At 42.4% G+C, this 27,840-nt stretch overlaps 1 protein-coding gene across 1 annotated transcript in view; it reads right to left on the bottom strand.

Moving 5' to 3' along the window:
• Positions 1 to 20,032: 20,032 nt before the first annotated feature.
• TES (testin LIM domain protein) overlaps positions 20,033 to 27,840 on the bottom strand; it is a 46,807-nt gene continuing 38,999 nt past the window's right edge. Inside the window, exons 5-7 of the mRNA XM_077834265.1 lie at positions 27,543 to 27,758; positions 26,852 to 27,010; positions 20,033 to 21,473 (exon numbers count right to left, since the gene is read on the bottom strand). Of these exons, the coding sequence (XP_077690391.1) occupies positions 21,282 to 21,473; positions 26,852 to 27,010; positions 27,543 to 27,758 (567 nt within the window). The 3' untranslated portion in view covers positions 20,033 to 21,281. The remainder of the gene's footprint in view (positions 21,474 to 26,851; positions 27,011 to 27,542; positions 27,759 to 27,840) is intronic.

Raw genomic sequence — 27,840 nt, 5'->3', positions numbered from 1 at the left:
CAGCTGTACCGATGCAGCTGTACTGCTGTAAACAGTGTCGTGTAGCTGCTCTATGCTGATGGGAGAGAGCTCTCCTGTTGACATAATTAATCCACCCCCACTGAATATGTCCATGAGAGAAGGTAGGTATGTCCATGAGAGAAGCTTTCCCGCTGACATAGTGCTGTCCACACTAGCACTTATGCCGGCGTAATTTGTGTCATTCAGGGAGGTGGAATATTCAAACCCCTGAGCGACTTAAGTTTTGCCGACGTAAGTGGTAGTGTAGATGTAGCCTTACTGTATAAGCTATATATCTTATGACACTTCACAGAGTATTACTTTAGGCCAGGTCTTACAGACCTATATTGGTATAGTTACGTCGCTCAGGGTTGTGAAAAATCCATACCCATCAGCAACATAGTTATATCAACCTAACCGCCTCCATTCCCCAGACAGCACTATGTTGATGGGAGAGCTTCTCCCGCCGACATAGCTGTCAAGGAGGTGGATTAATTCTGCCAATGGGAGAAGCTCTCCTGTCAGTGTAGGAACGTCTTCACTAAAGTGCTGCAGCAGCTGCTGTTGTGCTGTACAAGTGTTATAATTCCTATGCCACATGCTGTGAAATGCAGTTTGTCATAGTAAATGTGATGACCCACTTTCTAACAGAATTCCTTTTACAGTCGATGGCATTTTGAAAAATAAAGTAGTTTTAATATGGAACTTCATAGCTCTGGTCATTTATTTTTAGAAGAAAAACAAACAAAAAAATCCCCCCCACAAATAAAGAAAAGCGGGGGACTGAATAAGAAAGAAGAGTGGGAAGAGGATGGTAGAAAAAGAAGATTGCAGGTCATACACTCAGCTGGTGTAAATCAGCCTAGGTCCAATTTAGAAGGGTACTGTCAACTCTGATGTTCTGTGTGATCAGAATGATCTACCTGTGTGAGGAGCATTACAGAATGAGGATTTTAGACCATTTTTATGGGGGTCTTTCAAACAGCAACAAGGAAGGGGAACATGTGTTTTTAAAAATAGCAGCATACGATTGTAAAAAACACAAACATTATCTGAGGATTTAAAGGTAGGTATGGTACCTAAAAGCTGTTTTAACATTTCTTTACACTATGTTTTAGGTTGATGATGTCTTTTTAAGATTGGCTGAGGAGGGCATGAGAAGAAGGATGGTCCATTTGTTAGGATCCTGGATATCAATTCTCTCCTCCACTATTGACTCTCTCCAGAATGCAGGGAGTTAGGCTGTGTGACCTTCAATAAGCTCTGGTCTATACTACAGAGTTAGGTTGATATAAGCGTCTACATTAAAATTTCTTTTCCACCAATGCAACAAAGAGTCCAATGGCACCTTAATACAACAAGGAGTCCGATGGCACCTTAAAAAAGGTTTAAGGTGCCATTGGACTCCTTGTTGTTTTTGTGGATACAGACTAACACGGATACCCCCGATACTTTTCCACCAATGTAACTCACCCACTACATCAACTTAATAACGCTGCCACCACGAGAGGTGTAGTGGTTAAATCAATGTAGTTAGGTCAACATAGTGTCAGCATAGACACAGCATTGCTTATATTGACTGTGGCTGCCTTTCGAAAACTGTCCCACAGTGCCCCACACTGACAGTTAAAGTGGTGCAGCGCTCCTGCTGAGGACACACACTGACGACACAAGAAGTGATTTAATTACAGTGGTGGCTGTACGTTGACTTAACTTAGGTCTACTTAATTTTGTAGTGCCCAAAGTCACTTAGGCCCAGATACTCAAAGGTACTTGCTCTGCTCAATGTTGCAATGCCTAATGCCTAGGTGGCCTGCCCCCTAGTGGAATCCTCTGCCCTGAGTTAGATAGCCAGTTTCCTCTATGCAATGCATGGAGAGAGTTAGATGCCTAAGGAAGGGATCCTCAGAAGCCAGGAAGCTATCTAGGTAGTTGTCTGAGCTAGCCAGGAGTGAAATGAAGAGTAAAGGGGTGGGGAGAGGAGAAGGTTTTAGGTGCCCTTGCTGATAGGCTAGAGATAGGTACCTCCTTCCTCAGGGGATCCTCTCCCCAAGTAAGGTGCCTAACCCAGGTGACCTGCTTAGGTAGCCTGTGCCCTAGCATCTGAAAGCCATTTGGACATGACTGAGATCTTTAACAAGAGAGAGCACCCAGAATAGCCCGGTGGCTAGGAATTCAGAGCACGGACTTGAACCCACATCTTCCACATTCCAGTTGAGTACCCTAACTAGGCTACAGGCTATTCTAGGGTAGATCTTTTGCAAGCTTTCCTGGTGAAGCTGTTCCACTTTGTATAAATAATTAAATATTCCAGGAAGCCAGGACTTGACTACGGGTCTCTCACATCTGAAGCCAAGGCTCTACAAACACACTAAACTTAATTTCCCCAATACTAATTTCTTCCTACTGTTACTCACACCTTCTTGTCAACTGTCTGTAATGGGCGACTCTCTTACCACTTCAAAAGTTATTTCTCCTCCCTTGGTATCCTGCTGTTAATTGATTTATCTCATTAGACTGACCTAACACTTGGTAAAGCAACCCATCCTTTCATGTATTTATACCTGCTCCTGTATCTTTTACTTCATACATCTGATTAAGTGGGTTCTAGCCCATGAAAGCTTATGCCCAGATAAATTTGTTAGTCTCTAAGGTGCCACAAGGACTCCTCGTTTTTTCATAAAAATGTCCAACTTGCTCAACCCTGGCTGGCTTTGGTGGCAGGTATCAAGTCTTAGCTGTGCTCTGAGCATGCATACAGGATTGGGCTACACTGGTGACATAGGTGTTCCCCCACCTAGTTAGAGAAACCTGCTCCAGGGCTTTGGCTTGAGCTAGGACTCTGAGCTAGAGAGCAGCATCAGCACTTAGGAGGCTTTGTGAATGTCGACCTGTGGAAAACTAGGTGCCTATGGAATTAGGGAGCAGCTGAGTGGTGGTTCTGAAAATGTCAGTGGTGCCTAAATGGTGGACTTAGGCAAATAGTCACTGAAGTGCATTTGAGGAGCTGTATATCATGTTCAGTGGAACTAGAATTGGAAGGCCTGTGTTCCCTGGAGGGACTGTTATTGAAAGGATACCAGAAAAACAGGGATGCAGGGAGTTAGGCAGGAAGCAATGCAGCCACATGGATGTAGCAGTGCACATGGCTTAATAAAGTCCCACTTATTCAACTTAACGTGTTCAACTTCACTCTTTGGAAATGAAACAATCTGGGCCTTAGTCTCTCTATGCCTCAGTTTCCTATCTGTAAAATAGGAATAATAAGACTTTCCAACTTCACTGAAGATAAACATCTTAAAGATTGTGAGGTACTATGGTGATGGGGGCTATAGATAGACTGATTTACAACTGTGGTGATTTAATAAAAAATATGAATACAGCTGGTGAAATCCTGGCTCCTTTGGAGCCAATGGGAGCTTTATCATTGACTTCAATGGGTCCTGCAATTCAGCTGTTTTTTATAAAACAACAGAGCAAAAGAAATGAATTAACAACTTTGTATCTTATTTATCCTAACTCATTTTAAAAATTTAAAAAAATATTAAGTAACCATTTCACTTTATACTACTTTTATTGGCCTTAATGCATATGCTTTCCCAATTAGATTAATCTTCAGATAGTTCTTTAACTCAAAACCCCCTTGTTATCTGAACGAGCCTTCTCAGGTTTTTCTGATTAAAACCCTCTTATCTTCCAAATGCAATTTATTAGGGTTGCAGACACTAACCTAAAGTTACAGTATGTTCTAAAGTGAGCTGGAGTTGGGGAAGGAAGCTTGAAAGGAGGGTGTTGTATTTTCATAGGTTCTAATTTTCCAGACTAAGAATCTAATTAGCCAACTCCTCCACTGCTCTTACAAATGTGTGTACAGTAAATGTGTGTCAGTAGCTTGTACATGATTGAAGTAGAATAAGCCATTGGTTCTAATTAGCAGCAGCTGGGATGGTTTAGTTTTCCCCAGCAACACCTGTTTGACTGGGGTCCTACACAGAGTGAACTATTTTAGCAGTACAAAAGGAGGTTATATTATTTGGTACATTTTAATATTTGTGGGTATTAGTCACAGTTGCAGTGACTCATCAATCTGGCTCAAAAAGTGAAAGCAGATTTGCCCTTTATTGGGTTTGACAGTTGGCAAATAATTGTTTCCCCTCCCTGAATCAGACTTTTATTTACTTAGAGTAATCAAGAAGGAACTGCCTGTTTTGTGACCTTCTAGGCTGGTGAAAGGGAACAAATGATTTTTTTTGGCATCAGAAAGTTAACAGAACAATGCAAAACAATACACAAATGGCTGTGCTTCATTTGGCTGACTGGCCTGGGCATATCTGCACCTCACATTATTCCACTTGGTCTGTAGAAATTATTTTCCATTAGCAAAACCAACCATTTGTATATAATTAACAGGGATTCCATACCTCATAAAACAGTGTCAGACTTATTCCCCTTCTCTGGTAACTTGGATTGCCTTTTCATATATAAGACATTGATGTTTCCCCAAATGTCTGCCATTGAGTTTTTGTTGGAGAGCCAATAATAAGGAAAGTTTACAGCACATATGGCGATTAGACAGCAATGCTGCTGCCAGATTATGAATACTTCTCATGCAAATTATAGAGAAGAAAATTGGATGACAATAAAGGAAAGTTGAAACCAGTTCATGGACAGTAGTACTGTGGCCAAGAAGCAATGTGGATAACAGACTTAAAATGTGTACAGAGATTGCTTAAGGACATTGGAGGTGAAAGAATTTAGAAGAGGCTAAGAATAAACTATCCAGAAATAATTAACTGCTCAGTGCTTTTTTAACCAGATGAGGAAAATTTGAGGAACTAATATTAGAAAATTATATGAAGCTCCAAAAAATATTTTTTTAAAAAGAATGACTTAGCCAGAATGAAGTACACAAATCCACTTCTGAATGCTGGAATCTTGTAAGCATTTTACTGAGACCGATCAACGAGCTGCAATAAGTTCGGTGAAATCCAGCTAACATTTTTTTTTATTGCTTCAGATGTGTTTATTGCGTGGCCTTTTCTTTCTCCAGTTTGAACTGGAGAATGCCTTAAAATGCAATTAAAATATTGGTACTTAGTGAAACTAACAAGATGAACAATATGAAAATGAGCTGAATGTGAAATCTTGGCTCCATTGAGGTCAACAGGAGTTTTACCATTGATTACACTGGGGCCAGCATTAAAGTTAAGCACTTGGGCCCAGAGTTTTAAAGGTATTTAGATGTAGCTGTGCTCAGCAGTTGATGGGAACTGACAGTTGATGGGATGTAAGCTCTTATGAACCTAAATCACTTTTGAAAATGAAATTTAGGCTTCTAAATCAGTTAGGCCTTACAACACTGAGCACAGAATGCCAGATTCACAAAGGTAGTTCGGCACCTAACGTCCATTGAAATCAATGGGAGTTTGTGAATCTGGGCCTTGCTTAAGTGCTTTTCCAAATTAGGGACTAATTAGAGTTGCCAACTTCGTAATATTTAAAAACTGGACACTCTAGCAGGAGTGCTGGAAACTCCCCTGTCCCGCCTGTTCCACTGAGGCTTCACCCTGCTCCACCTCTTCCGCTGACACTCTGCCCACGTTCACTCCTCTTACCCCCAGCCCCCAGCACTCGCTGCTTTTCCCTGCTCCCCCTTCCCTCTACCGGGGTCGGGAGGATCTCACTTGCACAGCTGGGGCTGGGAGCTGCAGCCACCCGACGCAGGTAGGAGGCAGCCCTGGCTGAGTAAGGGCTGGCGCGGATGATGACCTGGTACCTCCGCTGCCTGCAGTAACTGGACTTCAGGTGTCCAGTCAGTAGATCTGACTGGACACTGTCAGATCCCCTTTTTGACCAGACATTCTGGTTGGAAACTGGGCACCTGGCCACCCTAAGGGCGATGTCAATCAATATTATCCACAAGGTGTTGAACTTTGTAGCCCTTTCCCAGGTACTAAAGTTAAGTTGTCTCCTAACAGCATCCTCGGATCACGTTTTCATTCCCTTGTGTCCATAAACTAAATCTTTAATAAAAATGGAGACTCTTGAATCCCTCAGTCTATCCCCATGTTCACATGGACTTCAGCAGGTCTACATAATAGTAAAATGAGCAGGATGTGTCCTATTGGATTCATTAGGAACAGGATTAAACCCAGAATGACAATTGTTTGTGATGGATGGTGTACAATGGTGTACTATGTAGCTGCTGTTTTTCTGTGTGCCCCAGAGCCATTGGGCATATTGGTCATTTGATCAGCAGAATCACAGGACTTTCCAACAACATGACAGTACATATAATATATGGCACTTAAGAACAAACAACAAGGAAAAATGCTTGCAAAATAGTTAAGATTTCTAAGGGCCTGTCTGATATGTCTGTGATAATTCCTACAGGAATTTGGTAAGGGGGAAAAAGGCCACACTGTTTTTGTTTTATTGTGTTTTGTTGACAATCTCTACTAAAGCTCCGTTGTCTTTAAGGAAGGAGTATGAAATGCTATATAATAACTGATTTTCATTTTCTTTCCTGGGGTTGGATTACTTGTAAATAGAATGAGTAACAGGGCCAACCACATAAGTCATCTCAAACCAAGGTATCAGGTATTTGTTGTGTAATATCTTGGAGGATGTTAACTGTGCATTAAGATTTAGATCATCATTTGAGGCATTCAGTCTTTTAAAGAAAGAACTCTTTTTTCCTGATCACCACAGTAAGTGACTAAGTAACTGAGAGACACGATGCATGCAGAGAAATTCTTATGCAAGAACATACTGTATACCACATAGACATTTAGACTAAATTTGAAAGTGCATGCCTAGGTTGCACTTTCAGAGTGTGTTCCAGGTTTCAGATGATGGTTAAGGTCCCATCTACACTAAGTAATCTGTGTTATAGCCAAGCAAGCAGACAACTGTATTATCTAATGACTTGGTTTTAACTGTAGTGCAGACAGACGCTATATATGGGTCTCTATTTATGCTTTTCTAACCCACACTTTTCCATTAAGCAACCACATAAGGAACTGTCTAGGCCTCATCCCATGCCAAACAGAACACAAACCTATATTCCCTTCTACACCTTTTTCTATCCATCTAGACATTTTAGGTGCTTTACATGACCCTCGTTACCGTGGTATCTGGCACTTCACACTCTAATTTATTTGTCCTCATGGCACCCCTGTGAGGTAGGAAAGTATTGTCATTTACAGATGGAGAACTGAGGCACGGAGAGATTTAACCTCCAACCCTGCAAACATATGTTTGAACACATTATCCATATGGTTAAGGTCAGGGCCTAAGCAACTTGCCTAAGATCTTATAGGAACAGCTGTTCTACACTACAAAGTTAGGTCAGCATCGCTCAAAAAAGTACAATGTAATTAAGCCAACCTAAGCCTTGATGTAGACGCTGCTACTTCCATTGACCTAGGTATGGCCTCTTGGAGAGTTGCTTTTACTACAGAGACAGAAAAATCCCTCCAGTTGCTGTAGTAAATGTCTGCACGACAGAGGGAGCAGAGGTGGAGCTGTGCTGCTGTAGTGGTTCTAGTGTAGACATACCCTCAAGTCTGTGGCAGAGCCAGAATTGAACCCAGTCTCCTGAGTGATGGCAGACTATCTGCAAGGTGCTAGTGGAGCTGTCCCTATACCCCCTACTCTGCTTAGAAAATCACTCACAGAATTCTTAGATAATTCTTCTGGATGAAGACCTACTACTGTCATCTTTACATTTGTTAATTGACCGGATACTGTCAGGTCCCCTTTTTCTTCTGCAGTGCACTGTACATAGTGCTATATCTTAAAACCCATCCAGTAATTGAATCTTGTACAAAATTTCACAGCTCCCTGGCTAAGTAGTATGATTCATCATGAGCATATTACACAGCTATTCTGTGTGCTTCACTAACTGCCAGTTAGGACCTGTGGCCTATCTCCCTGGACGGCCACCCTGAACATGCATCCACAGTTGCAAGCCATTGAGACATTCAGGTTGGGGCTCCCTTGGTGTGCAGAGAAAGAGGGGTTGTTGGCAGGATTGTCCCTAAAACAGCTTCTCAACTTTGAAACTTGCTTTTCCCCACCTTAATCCAAAACAGCTCAAATCTGGTGACTATTAAGGCATGCTGCAAAGCCCACCTATTCTCCCTGTTTTTGGGAGAGAGGAGAGAAATCTGAGGTTGAGCACTGGTGGGAAGAGAGATTTTTCATTGCCTCTTTTTGGCTGTGCTATTTTTGTTCAGGTTGGAGAGGAGAGGGTGAAATGGATGGCATTGTAAATTAAAATAATATTTGTATTTGCAAATATTGCCAAGGGCACATAGGGCCATGAAGAAATACTGTTATCCTTTTTTGTAGAGATCAGAATAAATAAATCAAAGGAGGCTTGTAGTCATTTTGATTTTGTCTTTCAGAAGAGTTTTTTATTCTTACAATTAGGAGAAAACATGGGGCCAGATTCTCAGCTGGTGCAGTTCCACTGAAGTCAATGGCTCTATGCCAATTTATATCAGCTAAGGATCTGACACATAGGCTGTTGGGAGTCTACTCACATGCCAAGTAGCTGCTGCAGCTGCAAAGAAGTTCCCAACGATTCTCTCTTCCCAGTATCTGTCAGCTTTACAACCAAACCAAGGCTGCGTGCTTTCACCCATATCTGGCTATGGTATCTCTGAATCACTTTTCTGGAATGTAGCATAGGGAAGCTGGTGCTGTCATAGATAGGGCCAAGTGCTTCATTAGCAAGGGAAGACTGCACCACACTGGAAAATCTTTTCCCCCAGTATACACTTGATGGTACTCAGAATATAAGATTGTAGAAACTAGTTTTAGATCCTAATAAAAACCATCCGTATATTATCAGCATTGTTCGTCATCAGTGTGGAACATATTCATTTGGGTAGAGAGCCTGAAAGCACTCCAATGATATTCTGAACCCACTTCTAGGCAAACATGTAAAGACCCAAATCCTCAAAGGTTAGGCTCCCAACTTCCATTGATTTGAAATCAGTGGAAGTTACAAGCTTAGTACCTTTCAGGATCTGAGCTTAGGCCCCAATCATGCAGTGAGCTTTATGTGGGCTGATCCCTGCACCGATGGATATGTCTACACTGCAATTAGACACTCCTAGCTGTCTGATTATGGTGTATAATCAGGAGTATTATTACATCTATACTTGTGTTTTGATCATATTTCATAAATACCTGTTTTTTCCCCATCCTGCCTACTAAAAAGTATGACATTTAAGAAGGACTAAAACAAAGTTGCTAAATATGTGAAACATATTTCCACATTGTGAAATAATCAACTCAATTTTTAAAAATAAAAAATAATAATCTCAAAGTACAGAGAAAACAAAAAGAACAAAACCACGTGGCAATTTTCTATTGACTCAAGACCAAGAAGTTAACACCAGGATGTGCGTGATAAAAACAAACATGGGGGAATGCAAATCAATAGCTGTCTTCAGACCCATTTACTCAAATGAGTGAGGAGTTACTCACCTAAATAATTCAATTGATTTCAATGAGTTCTTCCTCAGTGAGATTCAGGGGTGAACAATCTGATTTAGTTATTTGGATTGACATTCAGTGTATACCAGGGATCGGTAACCTTTGGCACGCAGCCTGTCAGGGAAATCTGCTGGCGGGCCGGGACGGTTTGTTTACCTGCAGCGTCCACAGGTTCGGCCGATCACAGCACCCACTGGCCACGGTTTGCCATTCCAGGCCAATGGGGGCTGCGGGAAGCGGCGTGGGCCGGGGGATGTGCTGCGGGAAGCGACGTGGGCCTTTCTTGTCCATGTTACTTTCCAGAGTGATAGGAATTAAAGGAGTACCCTGAGTGCGTGCATCTCTTGGGATTTGGCCCTAAACTAATGAATAGCTGAATATTAAACAACCAAATAGTATTTTCAGTTAGGTTTTGATTAAAATCTACAGAGACAAGAATATTTAGAGCAGAGACATAATCTCCATCATTAGCTCACCTGATGTTCACCAGTAGTACTGATGCATATTTGTCTTATGAGTTGTGTAGTGGGGTAGTTACCCACTCCTGCCCTGTCGGGCTTAAAAGCCAGCCCTGGGAGAGAGCCAGGACTGAGAGCAAGAAAAGCTAGGCTGATTGGGGAAATGGGCCACGCTCCAATCAGGCCGCAGCTGGGCCTATAAAGGGGCTGCTAAGCTGATGCTTAGCCAGTCTCTCTCTCTCTCTGTGTTCAGAGAAGGAAGGGCCTGGCTGCAGGGACCTGAGGGAATACCTACACTGGGGCAGGGGAGCTCCGGCCTGGAAACCTCCAGCTGCGAGGCCTAGATTAGGGCCTGTTAGGTACTGGGGTTTACTGCCAGGGGGCAGCACCCCAGTGGGAGGAGGCACTGGGTCCTGGGAGGGACTGGGGCCGGCGGTAAGGCGGATCACCAGACGGCAGAGGGTGCTCCAAAGGCTGATGAGCTAATTCCCAAGGACAACCAGCCAGAGGCGCCACTGGGTAAGTCTGGCTCTATTACAAGCTGGTATAAAGTGGAAGTGGGAAAAAATAGATATCTGAACAACGTGGAGGACACACACTTTCCCATTCCACTACTCTGTGAGGTGATGAGCCCCCATAACTTCCATTTAAGTCCTCCCACTGGATCAGGCTGCTAAGAAGCACAAAATTATCTGTCACTAGGTATTTTCCATACTTTTGATTTTAGCATGTCGACTTACAATCACAGTCTCATCCTCGAGGATTTTTGTTACATAGCAATCTGGATAAGTGTTATGCAGAAAATACGTTGCACTTTGACCTTGAAAAGTTAAAAGGTATTTATACACAGTAGACAGATGATAACATTGTTCACTTGCTGACTTGTACGTCTGGGTTTTGAACATGGTTAAAGTGGCACAAACATTATTGTACTATAGCAAGTACACTGCATTTGTGACAAAGCTCTAGAAAATATGACTTTGATTTATTTAAGCTGCCTGGTTTAGTTTTCAAAATGGCATGAAAGAGTAAAATACATCTTTTCCAACAACATCCTTGTTTTAAGGAAGAGGAGGACTGAATAAGCAACACTGCCTTGCCTTTTATTGTATTGTTTGAGTTGTTACAGATATAATCAAAACAAAGTGAAGAAAACACTTCAGATTTTGAAGATCATGTTACATTCTAACGTATTTACATGTTAGGTAGAACACCGCTTTACAGTCTGCAGGCTACAGTGCCACAGTAACTGTATATCAGTCAAATCAATGGGTTCTGCCTATAGGGAGAAGTGGGCTGAAGAAGGAATAAAGAAACTGTCTTAGGGTATGTCTACACTGCAATGTAAATCCAGGGTTAGTGGAACTTGAGTGAACCAACCCTGTGTTTCAGCGTCTACACTGATTGCTGAGTCCCCGTTGAGAATTTTTGACCCTGATCCCCCAACCTGGGGCACCAGTGTCCACACTGCAGTACACAGGCCTGCATCCAATCAACCATATCCCAGACTTCCTGGTGCCCTCCAGATATGTGGCCACCATAGGCGCCAACTCCATGGAGCACCCATGGAAAAAAATTAGTCCCTTCCCCCAGCACCTCCCTCCCGCTGAGCAACTCCTCCCCCTTGCTCCCAGCACCTCCTGCACGCTGCAGAACAGCTGTTCAGTGGCATGCAGGAGGCGTTGGGAGCGAGGGGAAGGAATAGGAATGGGGCGCACTCGGGGAAGGAGGCAGGAAAGAGGCAGGGCAGGGTTTGGAGGAAGGGATGGAGTTGGAGCAGTCCTGGGGCGGGGGGGGGGGGTAGGCTGAGAGGAAGTCGGCACCTATGGTGGCCACTCTAGGTTTTTAAGATGACAAGGAAATTGGACAAAAATTTAAATTAATTTCACTTTCATTTTCTCTACGATTTTGTCTTGCGCAGGTGAACGCAACTTGTTGCCTGACTTTTGAGCACGTCACTCTTAATTTAGGTTTGTGTGTGGAATTTCCTAGGTTTTTAAAAAAACAAACAACAAAATGAAGACAGATTCCATGATGCGCAGTTATTTTCTAGAAAACAGAAGATCCCTCTGCCCTATACAAGAACATATGCGTACTCAGTGAGGGAAGGGTTTTCTATTCCTTCTTTATGCACCTTTAAATATTTGATAGGAGGAGGTAGCACACTTTCTTAGACCTTTGTATCCACCCTACATATTGTGTGTAGTGAAGCAGAGTTTCTTCTCAACCCTGCCTCCATCCATATACATGCATTGATTGAAAGAAGGTAGGATCGGGTGGAGGCCTGCTACCTTCCACATGCAGCGCCATTTAGAAAAAGACTGTTTTCCTTTGGACATCTTCACCCTCCCACAGACCCCTCTATATCACAAGCACACGTACAAATCTGGTGAAATACTGAGAGATCTTATTCATCTGAAGTTTCCATTCCACTGATCTATGCGCACATGTGCTGTGCCAGTGGAATATTGGTATGTCCTTAGGTTATTGTAAAACAAATATAGTTGACATGTATGAAGTACATTTTTAACCCTTCATAACTCAGCTAAATCTCAGTACTGAATCTTCTCAGAGCACTGAAAGGCACATAGGGATATCTCTGAAATTACAAACCCCTCCAACGCATTATTAAGGATCTACAACCTATCCTGAAGGATGACCCAACACTCTCACAAATCTTGGGAGACAGGCCAGTCCTTGCCTACAGACAGCCCCCCAATCTGAAGCAAATACTCACCAGCAACCACATACCACACAACAGAACCACTAACCGAGGAACCTATCCTTGCAACAAGGCCCACTGCCAACTGTGCCCACATATCTATTCAGGGGACACCATCACAGGGCCTAATAACATCAGCCACACTATCAGAGGCTCGTTCACCTGCACATCCACCAATGTAATATATGCCATCATGTGCCAGCAATACCCCTCTGCCATGTACATTGGTCAAACTGGACAGTCTCTACGTAAAAGAATAAATGGACACAATTCAGATGTCAAGAATTATAACATTCATAAACCAGTCAGAGAACACTTCAATCTCTCTGGTCACGTGATTACAGACATGAAAGTTGCGATATTACAACAAAAAAACTTCAAATCCAGACTCCAGCGAGAAACTGTTGAATTGGAATTAATTTGCAAATTGGATACAATTAACTTAGGCTTGAATAGAGACTGGGAGTGGCTAAGTCATTATGCAAGGTAGCCTATTTCCCCTTGTTTTTTCCTACCCCCCCCTCCGCCCCTCAGACGTTCTTGTTAAACCCTGGATTTGTGCTGGAAATGGCCCACCTTGATTATCATACACATTGTAAGGAGAGTGATCACTTTAGATAACCTATTACCAGCAGGAGAGTGGGTTTGTGTGGGGTGGGGGGGTGAGAACTTGGATTTGTGCTGGAAATGGCCCAACTTGATTATCATACACATTGCAAGGAGAGTGATCACTTTAGATAAGTTATTACCAGCAGGAGAGTGGGGTGGGGGGAGGTATTTTTTCATGCTTTGTGTGTATAAAAAGATCTTCTACACTTTCCACAGTATGCATCCGATGAAGTGAGCTGTAGCTCATGAAAGCTTATGCTCAAATAAATTGGTTAGTCTCTAAGGTGCCACAAGTACTCCTTTTCTTTTTGCGAATACAGACTAACACGGCTGTTACTCTAACATCTGAAAATGATCCTCCATAATGAAAATGTTTGGGCAGCTTTAATGATAGGTATTAGTACACACTCTGCCGATATGAAAAAATGAAATAATACCCAACGCTTCATCTTTAAAGCATTTTACAAATGTCAGTTAATTCCAGAAGGTTCCGTTAAGTGTTGTCATCCCTATTTTTAAAATGGGGACGCTAAAGCAGAAATTTTTTCTAAGGTGGGTAGTGGTGAAAGGGGTTAATGACAGAGCCAAAGAGTATCTGGTTCCCAGTCCTGTGCTCATACCACTAATTCTTTAAGTGACCAATTAGCCTGTTATGCCAACATAAGCACGTCTGATATGACTCGAAGTTTATTGCTGTAGTCGCTTGCAATATAAGTATGCCTGAGGTTTTTTTTTTTTTTAAAAAATCCTATCCTTTCTATACCTCATGCACTACCACTGAACTTACTTTTTGGTTGAAGACCAAACTTAGGCCTTCAAAGAATATTAGGGTTGGAAGAAACCTCAGGACATCATCTAGTCCAAGCCCCTGCTCAAAGCAGGACCAGCACCAACTAAATCATCCCAGCCAAGGCTTTGTCAAGCCAGGTCTTAAAAACCTGTAAGGATGGAGTTTCCACCACCTCCCTATGTAAACCATTCCAGTGCTTCACTACCCTCTTAGTGAAATAGTTTTTCCTAATATCCAACCTAGACCTCCTCCATTGCAACTTGAGACCATTGCACCTTGTTCTGTCATCTGCCACCACTGAGAACAGCCTAGCTCCATTCTCTTTGGAACTCCCCCTTCAGGTAATTGAAGGCTGCTTTCAAGTCCCCTCTCACTCTTCTCTTCTGCGGACTAAATAACCCCAGTTCCCTCAGCCTCTCCTTGTCAGTCATGTGCACCAGCCCCCTAATAATTTTTGTTGCCCTCCGCTGGACTCTCTCCAATTTGTCCACATCCCTTCTGTAGTGGGGGGCCCAAAACCGGACGCAATACTCCAGGTGTGGCCTCACTAGTGCTGAATAGAAGGGAATAATCACTTCCCTCGATTTACTGGCAGTGCTCCTACTAATGCAGCCTAGTATGCTGTTGGCCTTCTTGGCAACAAGGGCACACTGCTGACTCATATCCAGCTTCTCGTCCTCTGTAATCCCCAGATCCTTTCCTGCAGAACCACTGCTTATCCAGTCGGTCCCCAGCCTGTAGCAGTGCATGGGATTCTTCCTTCCTAAGTGCAGAACTTTGCACTTGTCCTTGTTTAACCTCATCAGGTTTCTTTTGGCCCAATCCTCCAATTTGTCTAGGTCACTAGTCTACACTACAGGGGAAATTCGATCTAAGTTACGGAATTTACCGACGTAGCTTAGATCTACTTACCACGGGGTCCACACTATGTGATGTCGACAGGAGACGCTCTCCTGTCGACTCCCCCTACTCTTCTCGATCTGTTGGAGTACAGGGGTCGACAGGAGAGCGATATGCGGTCGATTTAGCGGGTCTGCACTAGACCCGCTAAATCGACCACTGATGCATCGATTGCCACTCGTCAATCCCCCGGGTAAGTGTAGACAAGCTTTTAGTAAAAGCATTATTAGGCTATATGCTACAGCAATGGTTCCCAGACTTTTGCAGTGGTTCATCAGCGGCATTTTTGTTTTTTTGGGGATGGGCCTATCTCCCTGCTCCAGGAGTTGCCGCCTAGACATGACAAAGGGGAGGCCAGCCTAAATGTGAGCAAGGGGCATTACAACCTAGCACACAGGGTCACAGTTCCACTCCGGTTTGGCCTGGCTGACCCTCCATCACCCCATGCACAGGTCACAACTCCTGGACCAGGAGGCCAGGCCTAGCCCTACAGGACTGGAGCCGCCACTGTGGGTTGAGTGTAGGGTGTGCTTGCTCTCCAACCCCCACCCCTCCCTCTGGGACCTCCCCTCTACACTGGGCCATCGACCTATCTAGAGTCTGGTCAGGACCCTCTGTTTGGGAAACATTGCTCTACAAGAATTTTTTCCTCCCCCTTCCACTATGAGCAGAATCCAGTTAAAAAAGTAATTCCACCAACACACTCACAATGCGATTACTATAGAAACCCTCCTTGCTGAGTGGTAATAAATCACCAGCTGTTTAGGATACCAGTTTTGGAAAGGTTTGCACGTGGCGTGACCCTGTACCACTCTGGAACACAGTGTGCATTCCAAGTTTGTTCAAGTGCACATTTTATAATTGTGCCTGAAGGCACGTTTAAAGAGCTTACATTAAGAGCAGAACTGAGCTTAGGGCAGTGAATTCTACAACTATCAGAACAAAATAAGCTTTCCTTCTTTCTCCTTCCCCAGACTCCACCCAATTCCTCAAAATTGCTGGCCTATTTACAGATGTTTAAGAGAACCTCTGTGTTGTTAGAATGTTTACACCACAGAGCATTTCAAATGCAGTCTGAGCTACACAATCAAGGCCCACCCCAAAGACAAGAGTTGTACTGTACTATTGAAGAATGTACTGGTTCTATGCTCTACCACCATACAAGGCAGCTCTGCATTCCTGCTGGTAACCTTTCATTACCTCTTAAATTTCCAGATCACTGCCAAGCTTCTTTAACTCCATGGAATGATTACAAGGCTTTATAAACATAAACCTCAGATTCTGTTTTGCGGTTCTGTACGGGAATGCCAAAATGAAGGTAATAACATATAAAAGAGGACTGAGGCCCTATTTAATAATAGTAATAATCCTTTGTACTTCTACAATGTTGTATATTTCTAAAAAGCTTTACAGGTTTTAGTGAATCAAGCCTCAAATCATTACAATGAGGTAATGTATTTATCATGCCCATTTTACACAGGGCTAAACTGAGGAACAGGGAGTTTAAGGGGTTTAGCACAGGAAGTGAAGGGGGATGTGGGATTAGAGTTTAGGAGTTCTGGTGTCCAGTGACACTGCTTAGTCTAGTGTTTCTCAACCTTTCCAGATTACTGTACCCCTTTCAGGAGTCTGATCTGTCTTGCATACCCCAACTTTAATCTCACTTAAAAACTACTTGCTTACAAAATCGGACATAAAAATACAAGTGTGTAACAGCACACTATTACTGAAAAACTGCTTGCTTTCTAATTTTGTCTGTATAAAATTTTAGTTTGTACTGACTTTGCTAGTGCTTTTTTTGTAGCCAGTTATAAAACTAGGCAAATATCTAGATGAGTTGATGTACCCCCTGGAAGACCTCTGCATGGCCCCAAGGATATGTGGGCCCCTGGTTGAGAACCACTGGCTTAATCTACTAAAACCATGCTGTCACCTCATTCCTTAGCTCTTAAAAAAAGTACTCCACCATAAGGATCCAAAGGCTTCAGTTTGCAGTAATGCTGCTGTAGTGTTCTGGAAGATTGAGTTGGAACAGGCTAGGATTTTCATTTTGTTTTTAAATAAGGGATTTAAGATACAAATACTAGGATCTAGAACTAAGTTCCCTGTAAGGTGTGCTCTTGCGCAGGAAGCCACCAAGTGGTACACACTTAACTCCCCCACCCATGGGGCTGCTCATGTAATTACTTATGACTGTGGGGTGAGGATGGCAAAATCAAGGCCAGAGTGATGTGGCATTGCTAACTAGTAAACCAGATGGCTTCATTATTTAAAATAGTTATTTGATAGCACGTGGCTTAACCTAGCCTTGGATGTATTTTATTGGGTTGCTATCAAACCCACTGCTCTTAGGGCCCCACCACTATCATCACAGTGGAGAACTCTGCATGGAGCCCTCATTGGTGCCACACCAGCATGACTCAGCTGGGGTAGTGTCTGCAGGGACAATCACATACAGGGAGCTGGACTGAGCCCAAATCTTCTGTCTTCCAGGACAGATTCCAGGTTGCCTGAACATGCTGGTTCGAGAAAGGGAGAGGCCACCCTGTCTCCACCAACCCAGCAGATGGCTCTCTGCAGGTGACTCCTGTTACGGCCTTGTATTTTTATATAGGTTTTTGCACCACACATCGCTGTAGTCTCTGGGCGCCTTCATCACTGCATTAAGCACTGTGACTACACATCTGTCACATGTTGTTTGTTCTCTCATCCTCTCCCCCCAGGGAGAAGCATGCGCAGTGAAGTGTTGTTTTGTCGTCAGGGGTTTATGTTTATTTTTTAAATACATTAGATAGACTAAAAACACATAGCACCAGGTATAACAGAGAAGGTAAGGTTAAAGAACTGTGCCTTGCATTTGGAGCAGAAAGTGGCAAGGTTTGTGATGGCCCTTAGGTTCTGGGTGAGTTCATTCCAGTCTCAGACCATTCCTGAGAAGGTTCTAGCTCCTGTAAAGACAAACTTGACTCTTATGGTTGAGAGTTCCATTGTGGCTGAGGAGTGAAGTTGTTGACCGTGGTCTTCATCCCAGAGCTTGACTGTTTTTGGTATCCTAGACCCAGGCCATGGAGTGCCTTGAAGATAAAGACCAAGACCTTGAACTGGATTTCAAAAGTCTATCAGAAGTCAATGCAAAGTGTGGTGGGATGGGTGGGATGTGCTCATGGTAGCCTGTGTTGCTGAGGGGATAAACTGCAATATTTTCTACTAGTTGGAGTTTCCTAAGTGCTGGAAGTTTCATGCCCAGGTATATCAAATTGCTGTAGTCCAGCTGAGAGGCAATGAAGGTACAAACAACTAGGCTAGGGTCTTTGTCCCTGGGGATGGGGCAGGGGTTGGGTCACAGTGCATGGGTGCATAGCTATAGTGAAGGGGAAGGTCCCAATGCAGGAGTGGAGCCTCAGCTTAGCTTAAGTCAGCCCTGAATACAACAAAAGGTATGCCTACACAGCATAGCTTGTGGGGTTCATGCTATGGGGCTCTTTTCATTGCTGTGTAGACTTCTGAGCTCAAGCTGGAGCCCGAGCTCTGGGACCCTCCCACCCTGCAGGGTTCTAAAGCCTGGGCTCCAGGCCGAGCCTGGAAGTCTACACAGCAAAGAAAACAGCCCTGCAGCCTGAGCCCGAGTCAGCTGGCACAGGCCAGCTGTGGATTTTTCTTGGCTGCGCAGACACACCCAAATTGTTAACAGGTAGGTAGATCAACTTTTGCTTTGGAAGCACCTGGGATCCAGGCGGGCATGGGCATCCCAGGAGCATGAAGCAGAGAGAGGAAGTAGATTAGTCAGAGAGCAGCATGTCTTTAGGCTAGCTGGAGAAGAGAGCCAGGCTGGCATGCTTGAGAAAGCAGTAAGCTCGTTACTACAAAACACTGGCTTCAGCTTGACCAATTTCATTAACAACTGTTAGTCACTCATGAAGATGAATGTGCATTGCCTCAGTTTGGCAGTTTTGCCTAAAACCCACACACAGTGCCATCTATAAGCCTCAAGGTCTGAAACCGTATCACTTAATCACTACACCCAGCCCCTCTGGGACGTCTGAATGTTGTCATTAACCTGGGAACAGCAAAATCACATGACAGCTGAAGGACAGAAAGTGAACATCGTGGCCAATTAAAGGATCGTTTAGGGAGATCACATGCTATTACTAGAATGGAATTTGGTCAGACATCACAGCAGATTCACCCACCACTTGCAAAAAAAGCAGCAGTTACATCATTAGAAGCGATTGGGACCTTGTTTTATTCTCATTCAACAGATGGCACCTCCAGCAGCATGACAGGTCTTTGGTTAAGTACTAATTCAAAGAGTTATTCATGGAATCACCTTCAGCACTTCCTATAGCACATTTGTTTTCCTTGGATGTCTCCCATCTAGCTACTGACAGCCTGAACCTGTTTAGCTTACAAGATCACAGTCCATGGTGGTACAGGTTCAGGGACATGCACTTTAGGTATGTCCTCCTGGCCATTAGGATGTCCCAAGCCCAAGAAGGTGGTACAATTTTCCATAAAGGGTCCAGGGAACATATGTTTGTGTCCTGCTAGACTTGTAATACTAAATTGGTTATTGTTCATGTAATTTCAATGGTATTATTTTGCAGCACACTCATAGGCTCTCAAAGCACTTTACAAAGGCCTCAATGCTTTTGTGCTGTTCTAGCATATCATTCTCATTTCAGCAGACAAGCTGAGAGAAGTCCTATCCCACAGGGCTCCCACTCCTGTGCCTTAAACACAAGACCTTTGATACAAAATTGGAACTAGTGGTATTTGAACAAAATTGTATAAATTCATATCAAGATCATGATCACTACAGAGTTTGAACAGACCTTTCCCTTCTGTATTCTGAAGTGCATACAAAGACAACACCAACAAGTATTGTCTTCAGAACAGCGTGAAGCTTAAAATAGTTACCCAAAGACTATTTTTTGTCCTTGAAGTTAACTCCCCCTACTGCAGTAAAGGCATATTTACATAAATTAAAAGAGTGGAATAAAAATTATGCAACTTAAGTTCAGCAAAGCTTTTTTATTTGTGAGCATTAAGGTACATACATAGACGTGTAATTCTTAAAGAGCTGAATTTGAAATTTGCATAGTTCTTTACAAAGCCAACATCTCTCTCATTCATGTTTGGCACCTGTATTACACAGATTAAGACATTTCAGCATACAACTGTTATTCTTAGAAAATAAACAAATTTAAATTTCAGTCCCCCTCCCCCCAGAATCAGATCTCTCCCCAAAATAATCACAATATTTAAATCCATTTTGAGTTCTAGAGTAAGAAAAGTTAGTACACAACTGTAAAGTTTTTGTTCAAATACAAATACTGAAAGGGTCTTGTGAGAACTATCCATTTTGTTTCTGCTTCTGCTCAGAATTTACAACATATCCCACTAACTTCTGGATAAAAATTCAGATCACTTAAAATGTAAAGTCCTTCACCTTTCGTAAAATGCCAGATTCTCAGAATGAAATAGATGTGTCATTCTGTGCCATGCCCCTTGATAAACTGCACAAGTTTGGAAGAGGGCATTCAGAAATACCAGAAAAGCCAGTTTAAAATTCTTTTTGGGCATATCCTTTCTTCTCCTCCAATAATCAGACTGGCCTAATCTTTTTGAACTAGCAGAATGAAGCCTCACTCATATATTCCAGCTTGACAACAGTTTTGTTTAATTTTCATGTACACCTACTAAAAAGTTAAGTTGTTTTCAAGGAAAGTAAATTAAGAAGATTAAGTGACACATTGCATTCCACTTTTATTGAGTTCTATAAATCTGGGTGCATTTTTGTTTTAGACAAAATGTGTGGCTTTAGCAAAGTGCTTGATGAAAGCAGGAATGCTTTTAAAACTGTTAATTTACTGCCCTAACTGAAGCGAGAAACCTGTATGTATCATTCACAAAGACAGCCACACCCAGGAAATATGATCTGTTAGTTCTAAGCTTGTTTTCTATCCTACATTGTACAAGAGGAGGAAAGTCTTCTTGGTGAAGACAGCTGTTAAGGTATGTAGCTCACATCACATTTTTCTACATATCTGGGATATGAAAAAGTTAGCATTAAGTGCTCAAAAGCAATACCATAAAGAATAGAGAAATATGAAACTTTCACAAAGTATTACTTATAGTTAAAGAAAGCAAGTTACAGAGCAAGTTTCTTGGTTATTCATTCAGAGTCTTTGGGAATAGGCCAATTTTTAAATGCCCAGATATTACATTTTACAGTAGAAATGCAATGACTTTGAAACATGGTGATACTTCATTTCATGTACACATACCACTCTTAAGACATCATTTTTTTCTTACATTCTACTGAGCAGAAGACCATTCCTTCTATTGGCATGAATTTCTGGCCAATTAGACTCTTGCTACAACAGGAACACAGGAAGCACTCTGTTGTGGCATGCCAGTTGAAGTTGTTGTAGGTTACACGCTGAACTTCTGGATCAATAGCATTATGGCAGCCTTGGCAGACCTGATGAGTGAAAACAGCAATCAAATTATAAAACACATTCTCTCTCCAATTTGTGGAAAGGGTAGAACTCATGGAAGGCAATAGGAATTAGTAGCTGCGAATGACGGATGCACAAAAGGGAATAAATACTGTAAGAACTCTTCTGGGCCAAAAGGAAGCTTTAAAGCCTAATTCAGCTATCAGATAGTTTCAAGTAGTCAGTGTACATATTAAAAAATAAGCAAATGAGCAGGCACTAGTGTTTAAAAATTGAAACAAAACAATGAATCAAAGAACCCGTTGCAATAGAGCCTAACCTTAAAACATTTATATAGCGATGGTGACTTGAGGCGCCAACCAGGACAAGTCCTCATTGTGCTACATGTTTTATACAGCACCATATTAAATGCCATGTCCAGGGTCAGCGTCATTTTTTGGAACAGCTTGCCACTGACAACACAGCATTGACAGACCTGATGAATTGCATAGCCACCGTAGGGGAAGTTACCTCACACCATCACTGACCTCTGCAATTACTTGCATTTTTCACCCACTGATTTCTGTAACACAATTCAGTATGGTCAGTAGCTTCTGTTGTGACAGATATGGCAATCTCCTGAAGTATTCTGGACAAACCTTACTGAATTAAGTGTAAGTATCTTAGGAGTTCATTGTATAACAAATGCAAATGTGTTTGTATTATTGTGGAATTTTATGTAAGGTCTGTGGAGGGAGACCTGACTAATGTAAACTCTGGAAAGTGTTATGAGCTTCAGAGGACTGTCTCAAACAATGTACCCTCTCCAGTTATACAAGAACTCAGCCTTTGGAAATCCTGCCCTGAGGAGGGGGCCTTTGTCAGCTGATCACCTGTTACACGAGAACAAATCAGAATCCCAAACTGTATAAAGGATTTTTAGATTCATGAACATTCTTGGTCAGAGCAATGAACTTGTGACCACAGAACACCCCCTGTATGGGGTTTAAGGATGTTTCATCTGCCAGACCCCTTGTTGGAATTGGAGTGAGCTTTGGTAAGCTTATTAGTATGTGTAGGTTCTTTCACCGTAAGAATAAATGTGCTTGCTTAGAAAGGGCTGTGCAGTAACTTAACTGGGGGCAATTATGCTGTTTATAGCCTCCGAGGAGAAGGCAAAGCAGGGCTGCCTAGGCAATCTGACATGCTGGGGAACTCATACAATGAAGGCAGGACCCAGCAGCCTGGAAATACCCAGGTCAGTAGGGAGAGAGACATGTGTCTCGGCCCAAGAGAGGTGACGGCTGGGGAGCTGGAAACCTGAGAGCAGATGCCCTTGATGGACCACAGAGGAGGAATATGATTGCAGTTGCCCTCAACTGTCACACTTGTGAGCAACCTAATATTTGTCTTACTACCACACCCCTCTTCCCTACTGGGATTATGGCCCTAAGTTTCTTGTGCAATTCCACACCTCCTCTCATCCCTCTGGTAGCATTGTGCAGCCTTTAAAGTAATAGGAACTGCAAAGACTACTTTGGAGTAGATTAATTTGCTTTTCACCGTAATACACTATAACTCTTTGGCCTGTATCACAAACCAGTCCTGAAATCCTTACTCTGGTAAGACTCCCATTATAACCACATATTATGGTGAATGGTATTACGGTAATGGTATTATGGTAACATTTCCAAAAGATAAGGTCCAGGTTTGGTCTTAAAGCCATACCATGACTAACAGGTTTTCAGAATTTAAAGGGATATTTTATTTTCATTGTATACACTGGATTTAAAATGCCCATTAAAAATATTCTCTCAAAATATTTTAGTTGCATTCTTAAATGAGCATTTTCACTCCAGTACGCACAATGAAGATTTGTTTTTAAAATTCTATTACACACATACTCACTCTCTCACCATATGGAATCCCCAAGTGGAATGTTTGTCTTAACTATTGTTATTGGACATACAACAGTCCATAGAATAAGATTCCCTATGATGCTAATTCTAAATATCTGGATCTATGTAACACTGCAAAATATAAGACAGAAGCAGGCTGAAATAAAAACTTTGCTAATTTGGCCAGCCCAAAAAAAGAGGAGAGAGTCAGGTCAACATTTGACAAATCAACATGCACAAACTAGCAGGAAAAGGCAAAAGTTTCTGGATAGATAATTTAAAAAAAATGGTAGCAAAACTCTTGAGTAACTAACATACACAAGCTCATGCCCCCACCCCTACTTTTTTGATTAGGTCCTCTAGTGCTAGGGTTTTTTAACCTCACAAAACTACTCCAACATTATCCACCCTCTAATCTGTTTTAAACCACTTTCAGGTGGATGAAATCTGAGGCGTGGATTGAATCTGCAGATTCATGAAGATCTTAGGGTATGTCTACACTGCTTTTTAAAACCCGCAGCAGTGACTCTCAGAGCTCGGGTTTACAGACTTGGGCTTGTGCTATGGCACTAATGACAACTGTTTAGATCTTCAGGCTCAGGCTGGAGCTCAGACTCTGATACCCACCTTCCTCCCTCGGCTTCAGAGCCAGAGTGTCTACACAACTGTTTTTAGCATGTAGCAGAAGCTGTTGTGGGTTTTAAAAATGTAGTGTAGACACACCCTTTAGGGGCCTGTATACAGGGAGTTGTACAGTTGCAGCTGAGGCGACAGTCTGACCAAGGAGATTCAAGCTCAAAAGTCTTCTTTGAAGAGCTTGCTTCAGTTCACAGTTATATTGTGCCCTGTGCCCAGACCTGGCCTGCAGGCATTGTTGTTGTTGCAAAGTTAGTTAAGACTATTCAAGGACCAAAATGCTGAATGTTGTTGGCACTGTTCCAAAGGAAGAACAGCACTCTGATTTTATATTTCCTTTCCCAAGTGATGCAACAGCTATGGATGCACCACCAGAGGAAGCCGGACTCTTATCAGTCGAAGTGTTTTATAGTTTATTTCTACGATATATTGTTTCCAAGAATCTTAAAGTGATTTACAGTCAGCCATTCATGAACTGAGCCTCACACCACCACACCATAATGGCTGTGCTTTAGCTACTAAACTATGCATTCTCCTCAGACTTAACCGTTAAGTAACCAAGCCTGAAGTACAGGCCTTTTGGAGTTATGCAACATTCAATTAAAACAATGTTATGAAAATGGAAAGACAGGTTTCAGGTCAGTTCATTTAAGCTACAAGGACAATGGTCAGACTGAGAAGAAGAAGGAGGACATGCTCTTTCCAACAGTGTGTGTTTCGAAGGAAGCATCTCAGATAGCAGGAGAAACACCACAAATTAAAAAATCTGAACTGAGAAGTACTGGGATTATATTATATAAACTTCTGAAGCAGCACACACGTCACATCCATAAAAATCGTTTCCCAGAGCTGTAACTGCCATTGTGTTCTTACTTTTACGTACAGTAGAACCTCAGTTATGAGCTGACCTGTCAGTCAACCACACATCTCGTTTGGAACCGGAAGTACACAATCAGGCAGCAGCAGACAGACACTCAGACACAGACACAAAAGGGTGGGGAAGGGGGGAATACAGTGCAGTACTGTGTTAAATGTAATCTGCTAACAAAATTAAAGGGAAAATTTAAAAAAAGATTTGACAAGGTAAGGAAACTGTGCTTGTTTCATTTAAATTAAGATGGTTAAAAGCAGCATTTTTCTTCGGCATAGTAAAGTTTCAAAGCTGTATTGAGCCAATGTTCAGTTGTAAACTTTTGAATGTTCAGAGTTACAAACATTTCAGTTATGAACAACCTCCATTCCCAAGGTGTTTGTAACTCTGAGGTTCTGCTGTAGTACCACACACACACACACACACACACGCAATCGTATTATGCCTAGACACTGTATTCAAGGAGCTGAAAGTAAATCCTTAAGCTCCAAGGCAATTCAGAAATGATGTAGAAAAGACATTTTAAATTCTTGGTACTATATAAAGAAATCTTGTAACTTTTTTTGCCCATACATTAATTTAGGAGCTGTTCTTGCCCTCAGTAGAAACTGTCATTCACTTCAGTGATTGCAGGACTAGGTCTATAGCAGAGACAAAAGTAGGCCGATACGGGCCGGTAAGAAGTGTCCACCGGTACCGGCCCGTACACAGCCGATGTTTAAACGCTGTGTCACTGCCCCCCGCCCCCAGGGCCGCCAAAGGGGTTGGGGGGCAAAAGGAGCATCTGCCCCAGGGCCTGGTGATTTAAAAGGGCTACTGCTACCATGGCGGCAGCCAGAGCCCTGGGCCCTTTAAAATTGCCACTGGAGCCCCAGGCGGCGTAGGCCAAGCAGCATGGAAGGGCTGGCTGGGGGAGGCTGACCCCCCCTAGTCCCGCCCCTTCCGCCCAAGGCTGGGCCCCCATACCAGTAAGTAATTTATCTTACTTTCACCCCTGGAAAAAAAAGCCAAGAAGAAAACATGGATGAAAAGCATTATTAATGCTTATAGCTTTTCCTGTGTGGATTTCATCAATCATCAACATACCTACAACAGATGTTCTAGTCATTTAATAGATGGGTACACAGAGGTTAACTAACATGCAACATTACAGATACTGACAGAATTAGAAAGTGGGAGTCAAAATCCCAACTCTCTTGTTCTTCCCACCAGACCACACTCACTTCCTACTTTATGATAATCTGCACTATTACTTTCTGAGTAATTAGTAATACTTGAAAGGTAGTGGTGACATCTGAGATATAAAAACCACTGATGGTGTGGTGATGAAACTGACAGTGTGAAAATGGCGGTAGCCGTGGTTTATGTTAGCAAAATGACTTAATGTCTCCTATATCTTAAAACCATCCTGCTAGCCTGGTAAGTTACACAAGTCGTCATTATTGTATACAGTGTTGTTGTAGCTGTGTTGGTCCTAGGATATTAGAGAGACAAGGTGGGGGGATAATATGTTTTACTGGACCAACTTCTGTTGGTGAGAGAGACACAAGCTTCTGAGCTTACAAAGGGCTCTTCTTCAGATCTGGGAAATGTACTCAGTGTCAAAGCTAAATACATTTCCCAGACCTGAAGAAGAGCTCTTTGTAAGCTTGAAAGCTTTTGTCTCTCACCAAAAGAAGCTGGTCCAGTAAAAGATATTACCTCACGCACAAAATCATCATTAACCCATTTTCAGATCTTTCAGTTTCTAGGTAGTCTTAGTCCAAGTTTACATACTAAATGCTCTGTAAGTTGCCTAGTTGGTTAACAGATTGCATTCTTTTAAACTGCTTCTATATATACACGAATTAGAAAATTATTTCAGTATCAAGTGAAAGTAGAAGACAACTGATGGACTTTGACCCAAATTGAAACAATTCATACCTTAGATAATATGGATGAGAATGTGATTGTATACTGCACCATCAAAAGTTGTCACTCTCATTTCTACAAATCAAGATAACTTCAAGTATCTTACCACAGCATGGTTCTTCACGTAGCATGGTTTGCAGACAGGCTTGTCATTTACCATGACATAGATTTCCCCAGCCAAGACGCAGTCACAATCAAAGCAGCAAAAGTGTTTCAGGTGCCAGTTTTGACCCTCTGCCTGGGTATATTCATTGCTGAATATCAGCTATGGGGGAAAAAACACCACAAATGTATGATTTGAACAGTATTTCTGTCTAGGAAACTTTATACCACTAACAAGGCATGTTGCCAGGTTTCCAAAAATTGGACATTTGATTACACTGTTTCTGAATCCAGATTGTTCATGCACATTTAAATGTACATTCCATGCACATTTAAAGTTACATTTGCTTGGCTTTGTTTCAGATACCCTCTGACTCTGTTAATGCAGTAGATTCCAATGGCATTAATATGTGTGCTCTCTGCATTTTGCATTAAGATATTTGTGTAATTTAGCAAGGCACTCCACCTAGCGTCCTCAGCAAGAAAGACAAACAAGACCTAGCTAACTGCATTATATTCCACATAAGTCAGCTCTCATTTAATTGATGATTAAAATGTATCACTCATCCCTTTGTATAGGACTGTTTTGTTAATATTCAGTTACTTTCAGAAGGAAAGACTGGTTCGCAGTAAAACACCTATATTCTAAATATGTACGGGGGGGTTGGGGGGGAAGAGCTGGGGGCTTTGCCTACCTCATCACATCCAGCACATCGGGGTTTCTCACTGTCACAGTAGTGTCTTCCACAATATAGGTTTCCATTCTTCCAGAAGTAGATCATGTCCACCAGAAGTTCATTACAGGTGCAGCAGACAAAGCAAGCGGGGTGCCACAGTTTGTCATATCCAGCACGCTCAGCATAAACAGCTGGATCACCTTCTTTCATGTTTAATTTGCAGCGGTAGCAGGACTATAATGAAGCCATCCAAATTAAGTCAAGTTAGATATAAAATGAGGATATATAAAATATCTATAAAAAAACCTCCACAATT

Source organism: Eretmochelys imbricata, chromosome 1 (assembly GCF_965152235.1).
Source record: "Eretmochelys imbricata isolate rEreImb1 chromosome 1, rEreImb1.hap1, whole genome shotgun sequence".
NCBI classification, from domain to species: Eukaryota; Metazoa; Chordata; order Testudines; family Cheloniidae; genus Eretmochelys; species Eretmochelys imbricata.
Note: the sequence above shows the minus strand (reverse complement) of the source record. Positions and strands in the feature narration are given on the sequence as shown.